General features: G+C 35.2%; 1 protein-coding gene and 1 pseudogene across 1 annotated transcript; both read right to left on the minus strand.

Annotated features, from left to right (window-relative positions):
* Positions 1 to 636: 636 nt before the first annotated feature.
* Positions 637 to 4,706, minus strand: LOC122147825 (C3a anaphylatoxin chemotactic receptor-like). Its single transcript, XM_042771760.1, has 3 exons — positions 4,664 to 4,706; positions 3,217 to 3,277; positions 637 to 1,564 (listed from the first exon to the last, which is right to left on the minus strand). Exons 1-3 carry the CDS (start codon positions 4,704 to 4,706, stop codon positions 637 to 639), a joined length of 1,032 nt encoding a protein of 343 aa, XP_042627694.1.
* Positions 4,707 to 8,921: 4,215 nt separating this feature from the next.
* Positions 8,922 to 11,363, minus strand: LOC109044963 (annotated as a pseudogene).
* Between the last annotated feature and the right edge of the window lie 3,570 nt (positions 11,364 to 14,933).

Consider the following 14,933-nt stretch of genomic DNA (forward strand, 5'->3'; position numbering starts at 1 on the left):
TTTTTTTTTTTTTTTTTTTTTGCTGTTGTTGTTGGTTATGCAAACTTTAAAGACTCATTCCATTTTACAACAACATGGGAACATTAATTCAAAAATGTTCTGAAACAAGTAGTAACATTATTATTATTAGATGAACGTCTAACTAAAACAATTTAGAAATAAAACATTTCATAATTGTTTTGGGTGCTAATATTTTGTAATAATGATTAACTGGTATTTTTTCCTCTGTTTTTTTTGTCCTACAGTATAAATAATAATTTAAACTGATTAAATTGTTAACCAGTATTTTTATATTTTGAATTTTTGTCCCAGAAATAATTGATTGTCTAGTTATTTTTTATTTTATTTTATTTATTCTTTTTTCAGAATAAAGTTCAAACAGAAATCAGCAGAACAAAATTAGATTTTTGCATATTTGGATTCATGAAAAGTTTTACAAACATATACAGTATAATGGGCATTAGCCTACTTAAAGAGAGTTTCTCTGATTGGTTTCACCACACACATTACACACAGTTATACATCAGACATAATTGTTGTAGTTGCTAGATAAGGACTGTAAACATACTGGATTATATTCAGGTTTATCATTTAGGGACCAGTTTTTATACATATCTAACAATTCAGTTGGGGTTTTCATGTCCCTAATCGTTCCTTTGCGTCTGCCTTAAAGTCCAGATATTCTTCAGCAAAAGTAATCTCCAGTACCAGCAGCAGAGACTGTTTAAGCTTCTTCTTATACTCATCACACATGAACACATAGAGAATGGGGTTCAGACAGCTGTTTAGACAAACCAGGTAGATACTGACAATCTTAAATATGTCTTGATCACTGGCACTCCTTTTATTTCCTTCTGGAGTTATTGAATAAAAAACACAAACATAGTATGGAAACCAACATATGAAAAAAGCCAGAGTTACAGTTATAATGACCCGGTACGACCTGAGCTGCTTTCCCCTCTTCAGCCGTTTGATTCGTACTCCAATAGCTATGTATGAAGATGCAATGATCAGAAAGGGGATGAGGAAGCCCAGTGTAAATTCAAATTTGATCAGAGGCATATTGTCTTTATAGAAACGAATGCTGCAGCTGCTGGATGAAACCCACACAATTATGCAGATGATCCTGGCTTTAAGTAAAGTTCGTTTATTTTTAGCCCAAACAACCATCCATGTACACAGGCATCGGTCCAGACTGATAACTACAAGAAAAAAAATACTAGAAAACTGATTCAGTGGTAACACCATGAAGAAATAGTGAATCATTAATTTACTCTGCTGTCGTCCCAAAACTGAGAGAATAACTGAATAAGTGATTGAAGACAACATGAAGAGGAAGTCTGCAATCGCCAAGTTGAGAAACCAAATGGAGTTGACGGTCGTCTTCATTCTGCAGCCAGTCAGAAATATAACAAGCCCATTTCCAATGAGACCCACTACAAAGGTGGGAATAAAAATGCATAATGAAAATATCTCAAAGCTTGTAAATCCCTCTTGCAGCATAGTGATGTTCTGTGCTGTGCCTCCGGGCATGTTTTCAGCTTCAAAACTGGTGTTTTCTAAACAAAGAAAGAGAGAAAACACAGCAAGGCTGATTTAAGGTCTGTTTCAGAAGCATCATCTTATCATTGCAAAAATATTTTTTTGCATGCGGTACATCACACCAAAATTACATTTTGTTTAACCTTCTGATGATTAAAAACCTAAAATAAACCTTAAGTTTAAATTGTGTTCAGTTTTGTTCTCAAATCATACTGATTAATCTTGATTTTATATAGCATCAAATGCATTGAGGAGAGGAAGAGCAAAAAAAAAAAAAAAAAAAAAAAAAAAAATCAATAAACTGACTAGTTTTATATTATTTTTTTATGACCACATGACAACGTAATTTTATACTATTGAGTATGAAACTTTTGGCAATGACCTCACTCTTTATGGCCATTGCTGTGGCAACCAATAGATGTACCAGATATTGACCAGAGTTTGCAAACAGATTCATCTCATCACTTGATTTTACTGAAAAAATATTACTAATTTTGAAATATGCGTTTCTCAATTAACTGTGAATAAAAGCAATAATCAGATTAGATAAGATTAGATTAGATTCAACTTTATTGTCATTGCACATGTAAGGTACAAGGTAACAAAATGCAGTTATAGCATCTAACCATACTAATACTCCATACTAATACTCCAGTGACCACTAGTTGATATGTAGTTTGCAGTCAGAATTACTTAGCAACAGCTGTCTAATACCATAAAAATAATAAAACTGACATTACAATAAAAATAGTTCAAAGCAAATGTGTCATATAATTTTTTTTTTTTATTATTATTATTACTACTTATAAGTGGTCTTTTGACCGCTTTAAGTAAAGTAGCATCAGAAAAATGACAAGATATGTGACTTATAATACTTTATAACTACGAGAAATATAATCCATTAAAAGTGGATGTAACATGTTCATTGTGTTAAAAATCTTCATACTCTTAAAATCTAAAACCACAAATAAGTAAATATTATAATATATTAAAACTGTTCTTATGAATATTCATGAGATGATACAACATATTATACGTTTTTTTTTTATAATGCATTATGCATTCATTATAATGGCTTAAGAATACCCTCGTAATGTTTTATAAATACGGGCTTCAAAGAAAGTGTTACCGAATATCTCTTTGGGTTTGAGACTTTAGTCTTTTTCAACTTTAGGGATCTTATCTATTCATGAACAGCTTGTAACACTCCAAAGAGAAAGAAAAACTAGAAATTGCCTCATATGACCCCTTTAATACCGTCCTAATCTGTATCTGTGCAGTTTTATTCATTTGAAGAATAATATCCATCTTCATTAAGATAAAAATATTACATTGTTTTTTTATATATTTTTCAACGACTTTTTTGTATTATATTATATTAACTATATTATATTATATTATATTATAATGTTTGAGTGTAATCAAATTGGAAAAAGTTATTTCAGCTAATTTGTAAAACAATCTTGCCTATCTGAATCTCGATTAAACTTAAACAATGAAGCTGAAATTGGTTTATTTATTTAACGTTAAGTAATGAAAAACATGTTTTGCCGTGACTTGTTCATTTCATTTTTACATTGCTTTGCATGTGTGCATTGATTGTATCTTACACAATTCTGCATTTACTCTCTGAGAGTTATTAAAACCATGTAATATGAATAATACACATACCCATTTTTGAGCTGTTGACTCACTGGAACAAGTCGAGTCTTGAACTTGCACTGTCTTCTTGGTCCTGTTGGTTTTATACCAGACAGCAAAGTCTGTTGTTACATCAATAAAGGCTGATTTGTTGTGATAAGGGTCTAAATTGTGGTCTCATTAGCAAACTTGATGAAACTGCAGCTATCAGACATCATCGTAGGTAGTGAGCATCTGTATGCCTGCAGATTTTTTTTTTTTTTTACCGGTGGTTTAGTGGCGCAGACTACTTGGTATCTTACTTTCCTACAGCTACTTTTAAATATGGTTTCATAACATGTTCAACATTTTTATTTTTTACTTTCTGATTGGCATCCAATAGCCTTATTTTCTAATTTCTAAGTTGTGTATATCAGTCTGCTCATTTCAAAGTAAAAGGCCCATTCACACCATGAAAGATATCTTGAATGATAAAGGATGCCAACTCTCATGCAGTTAGCGTGAGACTCAATGCAATAGATTTTTCTCATGTCACATGTCCATTTTTCTCATGCAGTGAAAAAAACATTGCTGCACAAAGAAGACACTGACAACCGTTAACAGACAAGACAGAGCAGCGATTTATTCTGACTAATCTGGGGGAGATACAAAACTCTGAGACTTTTTTTATTTGTCATTTATTTGTTATTTGTCTTGCTGCATTGCAGCTGTTATTTTACAACATCTTATGATGAAAACTCAGTACCAGTCAGCTGACATTTTGCTAACATTACCATTAAGTTCCCATTGTAACTTCTGAATGTTCTCTGAATATTCAAAACATTGTTTTTAAAATCTTTTGAAAAAAATCTATTTTCCTTCTTTAAGGAAACATTCCATTCCATTTTATAATTTTAAAAACACTATGGGAATGTTGTCTGTGAATTGTTTTAGTTTTTTACTCAGTGGGGTATACCTCAATACACCTGTCCCTTACCAGTGTGTTTAACACAATGGAGGTAACATTTTATGATACAGTGTGGTATTATTCAGAATAAAGTTCAAACAGAAATCAGCAGAACAAAATGAGCTTTTGCATATTTAGATTCATGAAAATTTTCAACAAACATATATATGTTTCATTACCTATAATTGAAGAGATTTTCTCTGTTTTGGTTTTACAACACACATTATTTACAGTCATGCTCCTAACATGAATTTTGCAGTTTCTGTTTTTTACAAGTTGCTAGATAAGGATGTATAAACATACATATATTAGATCCAGGTTTATCATTTAGAGACCAGTTTTCTACATATCTAGCGATTCAGTTTTTTCATGTTTTCATGTCCTGATGGTTCTTTTTCGTCTCTGACACAAGTCCAGATGATCTTCAGCGAAAGCCGTCTCCAGCACCAGCAGCAGAGACTGTTTAAGCTTCTTCTTATACTCATCACACATGAACACATAAAGAATGGGGTTCAGACAGCTGTTAAGATGAACCTGTCACAGTCTTCGACTGGTCTGCCCAGGATGGCCCAGTCATGTGGCATCGGCGCCGTCTCAGGTCGGACAAAATTTCTAACCGGCAATGCACTGCTTCAAGTCAGATTGCGATCGGTTTGCGAGACGCTGCATGAAGTCGAAACACACCTAGTGCAGGACCGCTGATGACGACACAGCTGTTTCACGATTGGCCAGATTCACCGCATAACAGTGATCATTATTAATATAATTAATAATTAATAAGAAACAATCTTAATATAATGATGTTAAGTAAACGTCTCGAATGAAGACTAGGTTTAAAGCAATATTTTAATAACCAAATTCACAGAAATTTTGACTTGTATGAACAAAGAGGCCTGCTAACGTGACAGCAAAAACTAGGAAACAAAATGTATAAGGCCCTAAGCGTAAGACCAAAGAATTACAATTAGGTGGGAAAATAAGACAAGAATGGAGAAACTGCGGTAAACAAATTCAAACTCATAGAAACAAAAAAGACATTAAAACATATCATTCTGGTTTCAAAGTGTAACGCTATGAAAAACACTGCAGTTTATATCTCACACCTCTAGCAATTTTAGGCGTAGCCTACTTAGCAAGTCTATTTTGTTGTTAGGGTATATTGTACTTATTGTCATTCTGAATATTTGTACACTTATTTTCATTTCAGCATCTTAATGAACACTTACATAAGTTTGTCTTAGTGTCTTTCGATGGAATATTTTATTAAAAGATGACGCGGTGGACTGTTTGAGTAGCTAACGCACTCGTCTGTCACATTTACTGTCACATTTAAGTTTTCAATTCCGCAAACACCGCTTACACCTCCCACCCAAATACCCGAAACCTGTAACTCTATCGTAATTAGTTAAAAATACAAATAAACTTAATGCCTGACACTTTTGTAACTGACTAAAAACTGATATTTAAGCTAAACAAACAACAAAGGATCGGTGCATAAAACTGTGACCACAAACATCATTAACTTAAATGAGCAAAAGACAATAACCACCGATATGCGTTCACACAGTTAACTTTATTTAAATGATTCACTGATATAAAATGACACTGAGTTTTTTAGAAGAAAAAATGTGTACTGACATAAATGCGAGATGACTTAAGGAGCCTATTATAATCAGTTCATTGAACCAAACTGTCCAAATGAATCGTTTTGCAGAAGTGAATCAGACTTTGCATCACTAAAACGGATCACAAAAATGGGTTTGTAACATCACAACATGGAAGGAGCGTATACTTCACACAAAGTGTGAAATGTGCGTCTTTTTATATAGGTTATCTGAGCATGCGATTAATCAGAAGTCCAATGATTTAGAGCGCTGCCATGTATGAGTATTTTGGGATATGGATCCCCAGCGGCCATGTTTGAAGTCTGAGGTGTATGCTGGGTATTGTAGTTCCCTGATCTGAAGGTCTACAGCGCTTGAATGAGGTGTTAGTTAAACGTGTTCAGTTGAACCCCCTTTGTAAAAACAAAAACAAAAATAATAGTTAAAACATATTTAGACTAGACGATTATATTCAAGAATAATACAATATACATGTGCTAAAACAGGAGCAACAGTTGTTATATTATCTTGTGAAGCATTAGGCGTTAGGAGTCGTGTGTTCCCACATTAACACACTCTCAACTACATGACCGCTCTCTCAACTCTCGCGATCACTCTCCCCTGTTCTCGCGATATCACTACACTACACAAGATATTGAAAATGTTTGAGTAAATTCAAACTGGAAAAAGTAATTTCAACTAAAAATCTTGCCTGTTTGAATCTTTTCGATTAAACTTAAAATAAAAATGAAGCTGAAATTGGTTTATTTATATTTTACATATTAAGTAATGGTCCTGTTGGTTTTATACTAGACAGTAAAGTCTGGTATTTCATGAATAAGGGCTGATTTGTTGTGATAAGGGCCTAAAATGTGGTGTCATTAGCAAACTTGATGTTACTGCAGCTATCAGGACATCATCAGTGGTTAGTGGGCATCTGCCTGCAGCATTTTTCCCATGATGCATTCTTTAAAGAAGAGACTGAATTTTTATTTATATTTTTTTACTGGTGGTTTAGTGGAGCAGACTACTTGGTATCTTACTTTACTACAGCTACTTTGAAATATAGTTCCCTTTCAGTCGGTCACTCTCGACGCCATGTCGGTGACCGACAAAAATGAGATATCACTTCGATAGACCAATCTACTTCGAGTGTAAACTAAATGAGCCAATGCACATTGGCAAGAGACCCGGCAGCCCAGCGATGGTACAGCAACCGTGGCAACGGGACGTGGCATCTCCGTTCCCTCCTTCAGGGAACGAGGGTTACCATACGTAACCGAGACGTTTCATAACACAATTAAACATTTTTATTTTTTACATTCTGATTGGTCAGTCGCAGCATCCAATAGCCTTATTGTGTATATCAGTCCGCTCATTCAAAGTAAAGGCCCGTTCACACCATTAAAGACATCTTTAATGATAAAGGCTGCCAACTCATGCAATAGATTTTTTTCTCATGTCACACATCCATTTTCTCATGCAGTGAAAAATTGGCAGCTGTAGTGGGACTTTGACCTCCTCGTGAAGCCAAACACTCAGGAACTCTTGCAATGCAAATGCCATGCCACAAAACAATAAACTCTCTAATAGGAAGATCTGTAAAAAAGACCATTTGCTTGTCAGTCTCTTCAACCATCCTTCCCCACTGGGCACATGGTCCAGGTCACTAGAAGTTGACAGAGAAATGCCAAGAACTCAAGTTGCAAGGCTCACATAAAACATTTACTATATCTTCAGAATTCGTGATTGTAAACTTTTCATGTTTGGTATCAAACTTACAGTCTCGTGAGATTGGAAATATGATTCCAGTCCCATTTCAGTTGAACAGACCAAAAATAAATTATAAAAATAAAATTCTGTTTTTATGGTAAGGGTTGCGCCCCTGATAATTCACTTTGAAACCAGAATTTTTTCTACCCCAGGTTAGATATGGATTTCAGGTCATTTCATATGCCAGCAAAAGGTCCTTTGAAGCTTTTATTATGCTAAATATATGATTGTTTTGTTTTGATTTGAGTATTTAAGAGGATTGGTGAAACATTCAAAGAAGCATCTGTAAACAGATCTTCCCACACTATTGCCGCGTGTCTCTCTATTTGCTATATGCTAGGTAAGACTCCTTTAAATTATTTTAGTATTCTAGGTTTGTGATTCATGCTGATTAGTTGTGCAGCCAAATTTTAATGCATTACCTGTAAACTGATGTATTCTCATTTTGAATTGATTGAATTTCTTCTTTATTTTTTTATTTTTTTATTCTTGTTGTTTGATTATGCCTGGCAAAAATAAATGTTCGTTTTGATTTATTCTGGGTTTTCTAGAAATCATTTTTCAAGTAGATTAATGTGTAGAGGTATTTCCGCAAATCTGCGTTCAGGACAGATCATTCTGCAGCACCAATGGATGAACCATGGGGAACACCATTAGGTGCTTCAGATTTCTGACTGTCGCTGACTTAACACGGTGTAGCTCTCGTGGTTATAGGAGAAAATACACTTTCTGTTATGAGCATGCAGAGTGTAGCTCACTTAAAGGTATTATAACTACTCTGCATCCTTTGAGTGAGTTGAGAACTGACGAGTTTGTGTTTGTGGGTTCACTATTGGCCGAGTGCAATTCCTGTGCGATACCAGGTCCCTAATGAACGAAGAATTGAAAGTATGGGATTTCCAGAATTCTCAAATATTTAAATTATTACACAACCTATAACTGTGATCAGTTTTTAATTAAAACACAAATCAAAATTGAAAGAATCATCTACAATTTGAGTCATATTAAATTATTCACGGATTCAGAATTTTGATTGGAAACCAAATTTGAATGATTTAAGATAATTTCTTGCAGAAGCACCACATAAGACATACATGCAGAAAACCTTCAACCAGGCCGCTGGATTCTGCTTTTTGGACTGGCAGGTGGATCCTTACACAGCTGTTTACAAAACTTTATGATTAAAAAAATCAGTACCAGTCAGCTGACATTTTGCTAACATTACCATTAAGTTCCCATTAAAATGTTACTTCTGAATGTTCTCTGAAAAAAAATCTGTTTAAGGAAACATTCAGTTTTATAATTTTGTAAACACTATGGGAATGTTAATTTTGAATTGTCTGTGAATTGTTTTACTCAGTGGGGTGAGACCTCAATACACCTGTCCCTTACCAGTGTATTTAACACAGTGGATGTAACATTTTATGATACAGTGTGGTTTTATTCAGAATAAAGTTCAAACAGAAATCACAAAATCAAAAAACGAGCTTTTGCGTATTTAGATTCATGAAAAGATTTACAAACATATATAATGTTCATTAGCCTGTACTTGAAGAGATTTTCTGTTTGGTTTTACAACACACATTATTCACAGTCATGCTCCAAACATGAATTTTGCAGTTGCTGTTTTTTACAAGTTGCTAGATAAGGACTATAAACATACTGGATTAGATCCAGGTGTATCATTTAGAGAACAGTTTTCTACATATCTAACAATTCAGTTGTGTTTACATGTCCTGCTCGTTCTTTTGTGTCTGCAATAAAGTCCAGATGATCTTCAGCAAAAGCCGTCTCCAGCACCAGCAGCAGAGACTGTTTAAGCTTCTTCTTATACTCATCACACATGAACACATAGAGAATGGGGTTCAGACAGCTGTTTAGATAAACCAGGTAGAGACTGACAATCATTGCTGTCCCAATTACTTGTCTATCACTGGCACTCCAGTTATTTTTTCCTGCAATTATTTGATAAAAATTTATAGCATGGTATGGAAACCAACATATGAAAAAAGCCAGAGTTAAAGTTATAATGACTTGGTACGACCTGAGCTGCTTCACCCTTTTGAGGCGTTTGATTCGTACTCCAATAGCTGTGTATGAAGATGCAATGATCAGAAAGGGGATGAAGAAGCCCACTATAAAGTCATATGTTGTCAGAAATGTAAAAGTAAACTTAAAAACTTCAAAGGAAGGAAAGCTGCAGCCAATGGATGAAACCCAGACAATTATGCAGATGATCTTGGCTTTAAGTGTAGTTCGTTTATTTAGAGCCCAAACAACCATCCATGTGCACAGGCATCGGTCCAGACTGATAACTACAAGAAAAAAAATACTAGCAAACAGATTTAGTGTTAACATGGTCTGGAGAATATACCTCAAAACTAAATCATCCACCAGCCAAAAAGAAATATGACAAGCCCGATTGAAGACAACATGAAGAGGAAGTCTGCAATCGCCAAGTTGAGAAACCAAGTGGAGTTGACGGTCGTCTTCATTCTGCAGCCAGTCAGAAATATTACAAGCCCATTTCCAATGAGACCCACTACAGAGGTAGCAAAGAAAATGCATATTTGAAAGATCTTAAAGCTTGTAAATCCCTCTTGCTGCATAGTGGTGTTCTGTGCTGTGCCTCCGGTCATGTTTTCAGCTTCAAAACTGGTGTTTTCTACACAAAGAAGAAATAGAAAGAAAACATGTGATGGCTGATGAGCACCAGCTTATCATTGTGGTGTTTCTTGTGTGCAAAATAATTGTTGTGTGTATTAACCCACATTGAAATGTGTTCAGTTTTGTTCTCAAGTCATAGTGTAATGTTGATATTCTGTTACATCAAATACATGGAGGAGAGGAGGATGATGCTCTCGTTTTCAATAAACAGACAAGTTCTCATTTTATGACCCTAGCAGTGCATGGATGAACGATGTAAGAAGGATATTTAACATGAATTACAGTATTTAACATAATTTCTGCTGTCTGATTTCACATTGTTTTGTCTTGTCATGTATGAGGGGTCAGGTTTTGTATTTAATTTTATTTTGAGTATGAAACTTTTGCCACTGACCTCAGGCTTTGTGTCCATTGCTGTGGTGATCAGTGTAAATGTACCAGATATTGACCAGATTCAATTTCATCACTTGATTTTTACTGAAAAAAATATTACTAATTGTGAGAGATGTGTGTGATTGAATTGTGAATAGAAGCAATAATGCACAGAAACAGCCGAGTTTGGAAAACTATTGTTAAAAAAAAAAAAATTATATTGATGATGTGAATGTTTTTTTTTTTTTAAATACTTTTTTTTAATTCAGTTGCTGCCTTAAATGTTTGAGTATAAGCAGACTAGAAAAAGTCATTTCAACTCATTAAAAACATACCTATTTAAATCTCAAATAACTGGGAAGATTATATTTTTAGTTTATAATTCGTTTATATTTTTTGACATGTTAAGTAATCAAAAAACATGTTTTACCATGACTTGTTCATATCATTTTTACCATACACTCTATGTGTGCATTGATTGTATCTTACACAGTTTTGCATTTACTACCCTTTGAGAGTTAAAACATGTAAAAAACAAACAAACAAAAATGTAATATGAATAATGCACATACCCATTTCTTGAGCTTTTGATGTACTGGAACAAGTGAGTCTTGATCTTTCTCTGTCTTCTCGGTCCTGTTCACAAACTGTTGGTTTTATACCAGACAGCAAAGCCTGGTATTACATCACTAAAGGCTGATTTGACATTATTACTGATAAGGGCCTAAAATGTGGCAGCATCAGCACACTGATGTTTTTTTTTTTTTTTTACAAGTTGCTAGATAAGGACTATAAACATACTGATTGAAATGGTTACAGCTATAACTGCTTTCAAGGGGGTAGTGGGCATATACTACAGTCTTTCCTGCCACACTAGAATGTTCTTGCTGTTTGATGCTGTCATTGGATGGGCTATGAAGTAAAAAGTAAACATCAATGGCTAGAAGCACAAAGATATATGTTCATTGTTTATCTTGATATTTCAGTAGCAATACAGAGAATTGCTACCGGATATTTTAAAATGTAGTTCACTGAAATTGCTGTCATTCTAAGAACCACAGTTTTACTTATTTTGACTATATCAAGGCTTAATTTTTCTTGTTGTCTGGATAACCTTTATAAATGTCTATATGTCTACACACACAAAATAAATAAATACATAAATACACTGACATAATATATATTAATTATATCAATATAATGTGTTCTTTCATTGTTTTATGTTTTAAGTTAAAAAAGAAATGTAAACATTTATATGAGATTTATTCGAACAGTGTTAAAGCAAAAGCAAAAATGCATTCCAGCTATTTATATACTGTATTTATGGCACATTATATCTATAATTTTTAATGTTTGGCACATCAGCGTCCATCTCACAATGTAAAAAAAAAAATTAAGAACACTGTTAATATTTTGATGAATTGCATGTGCTTTTCCTTTTTGTATGTTATTTACTTTAAATACACATTTGATGTTGTGAATGTTTAATTTAAGCCTCAAGTGTTACAGACTGGGTCCCGTTCCACTCTGGAAATGAGATTTGTGCTGGGACTGGGAATGTTGCAAGAGGAGAGCCAGGTGTTCCTCTGGCACTCTCGAACACCATCACCAAAGACCGCTTGAGCTTTTTCTGAAAATATTCTCACATGAATACATACAAGAAAGGATTCAGGCAACTGTTCAAGTAAGCAAGAGCCCTATCTGGTCAAAAACATTCTTGAAGCTGGTCAGCTCATCTGATGGGTTTGTCTCATTCTTTTCATGCAACCACACTACAAACTACACAACGGAACAAAACCTCCCGCCTGTAAAGTCCTTCCAGTCCTTCCAGTCCTTAAAAATCAAGTATGCACACTGTTTGTTGTGGAGAAATGCAAAGCATTTTTCGAAAGATGACATAAGGCAAGGTGCAAGCAACTGCTGCTAACCAAATAAGCAGGCAAATTATCCTTGGTTTCAGGACAGTTTGTTTAGTCCAGGCCCACACCACCACCCAGATGGACAGGCAGCAGTCCAGACTGATCACTGTCAGCAGGAAAGTGATGTCAAACATATTCAGCACAGTCACCAGGCTACTCAACATGCACCCGAAGTCACCAAAAGGCCAATTCAAATCACAATATTTGTAAATTACATTAAAGATCAAGAAAAATGAAAACAGGAAGTCAGCTACCGCCAGGTTCAGAAACCAGATGGTATTGACTGACCTTTTCATTTTGAGGCCTGTGATGTAGATGACCATTCCATTGCCAGCAACACCAAGCACACATATTATACAGTGGAGGAAAATATTAATGTTCTTTAAGTACTTCACTGTGGCAGCTGTGCTGTTGGTTGATGGGGCTATGGTTTGGGCTAAAGGAAAGAAGAAAAAAAAAGAATAGATAGAAACTGTTATGGTCAGGCCAAAGATGAAAGCTGGTTAAAAATACAAACAAGGGGGGAGAAAAGAAATGAGGAAAAAAAAACAGGTGTTACAGTGTGAACTAGCTACAAACAACCACCAACATCTGAAAGATGAAAAAGAACAACTTAAATACAGAGCAAATGAGGGAACGAATGAGAAACACCTTTGATATTTAAATGAATGTCCATGACAACTAATACAAAGGACAATAGGAACTAATAAAAACACATTAGTAGTCCATGAAAACAAAAAACATAAAATAGACAAAATAAAAAAAAATCGGTGACAGAAAAAAAAAAAAAAAAAAAACGAGTAGCCTATAGGCCTATGCATATTCATTGTTTATCTAGATATTTCATTAGAAATTTGGAGGATTGCTAAAGAAGTTTTCACAATGTTGTTAAATGAAACTGCTGTGTCATTTTAGTCAGGAAAACAGCTGCTTACTCATTTTAGCTTTATTTGTTGAAGAGGCTGAAAAAATAGCCTACACAAAAATTATTCGCTGTATGTAGGCTAACTGAACATAATCAACATTTCAGATTACATCTGAATAATTTTCAACATAACCTCACACACACACAAAAAGTGTTATTTACAGCAGTGGTTTAGTTATTTGATTTTCTACAACTGTAAAAGAAATTTCTGTCAAGAATGTGTCGCTGTGCAGACTAAGATCATCACCGCACGAGCGAGTTCTCTTTTGTCTCCATTATCAGGCGAACGTCATGTGAACACACACACACACCATTGAATTATTACTTAAGGGGATCTTTCAAACACGGGAATAAAGGGAGGGGTTAAATCCCACTCCATGAATCGTGTTCCTCATTGAATTATTACTTAAGGGGATCTTTTCATTATGGGAATAAAAGGAGGGGTTAAATCCCACTCCTGTCACACACCCACAGCCTTAACACTTTTGGCACCGTGCTCCATGATGAAGTATCTCAGGTCTCTGGCAGCACCATCAGTCCACTAATGGAATTTGTTTAGGAAGGGTTCACGTTAAGGGGAGGTGTTTTCTTCAAGCTATTTAAACCTCCTCCTAACATTTTTCCTGCAACATTTTTCCTGCTTTCTGTTGCGTAACAGGATAGACTCTCATCATAATAAGTAACTCATACACTGAATTTTCTGAAGCAGTATTTAGGTGGCTATTTGGTGGTTACTTTTACACATTTATCCCAGAAGAATGGACTTCGACTTGCCGCCTCCTCTCCCGGTGAGCAGTATCCCATGGGAAAGGGTTCTCCCACCCTTATTCCCCCGGAGGAACGGGACAGTTTGGACCCCGATCGAACTTGTATTTCAGTATCCGCGCAGTGGTGTACGGGACACCCCCGCAGCCCCGTGGGGGCCCCGGCCTTTTGTGGGGCCCCATCGCAGGATATTCTTAAAGGCAGTGCTTCGACTGCAAAAGATGCGAGACATGAGCGCAAAGGTAGTGCAGTGGAGCGGATTAATGTTCTAAAACAACCGGGGAAAATCTTTTTTTTTTTTTTTTTCTTACATTGCACTTGTCATAAACTTCTAAAACAACCGCACCTTAATCGAAAGTGGAAGTGGCTCATGTAGCCTACGCTCGTTTTACTAACCCTTACGAAAAAGAAGTTTATTCAAGTGATCAATCACAAAACTTACTAAAAACCAAAAATAACAAAATCATGCACACAACTTACTAACTTGTTCCCTCCTTTTAAATAAATTGTGCGCACGATATAATAATTCGTTCGTTGATTTGATTCAACCAAATTCTGGCCAAGATTTAGTAATAGGCCTATCGTTAGAGAAAACAAATTCGTGCTCACGATTATTATTTATTTTTTTTCCTGCATGTGCGGGGCTCAAAAACAAGAGAGAGAGAGAGAGAGAGAGAGAGAGAGAGAGAGAGAGAGAGAGAGAGAGAGAGAGAGAGAGAGAGAGAGAGAGAGAGAGCGAGAGAGAGAGAGAAATCGGTTCTCTCTGAGCAGAATCGGTA

Source organism: Cyprinus carpio, chromosome A15 (genome assembly GCF_018340385.1).
Source record: "Cyprinus carpio isolate SPL01 chromosome A15, ASM1834038v1, whole genome shotgun sequence".
NCBI lineage: Eukaryota > Metazoa > Chordata > Actinopteri > Cypriniformes > Cyprinidae > Cyprinus > Cyprinus carpio.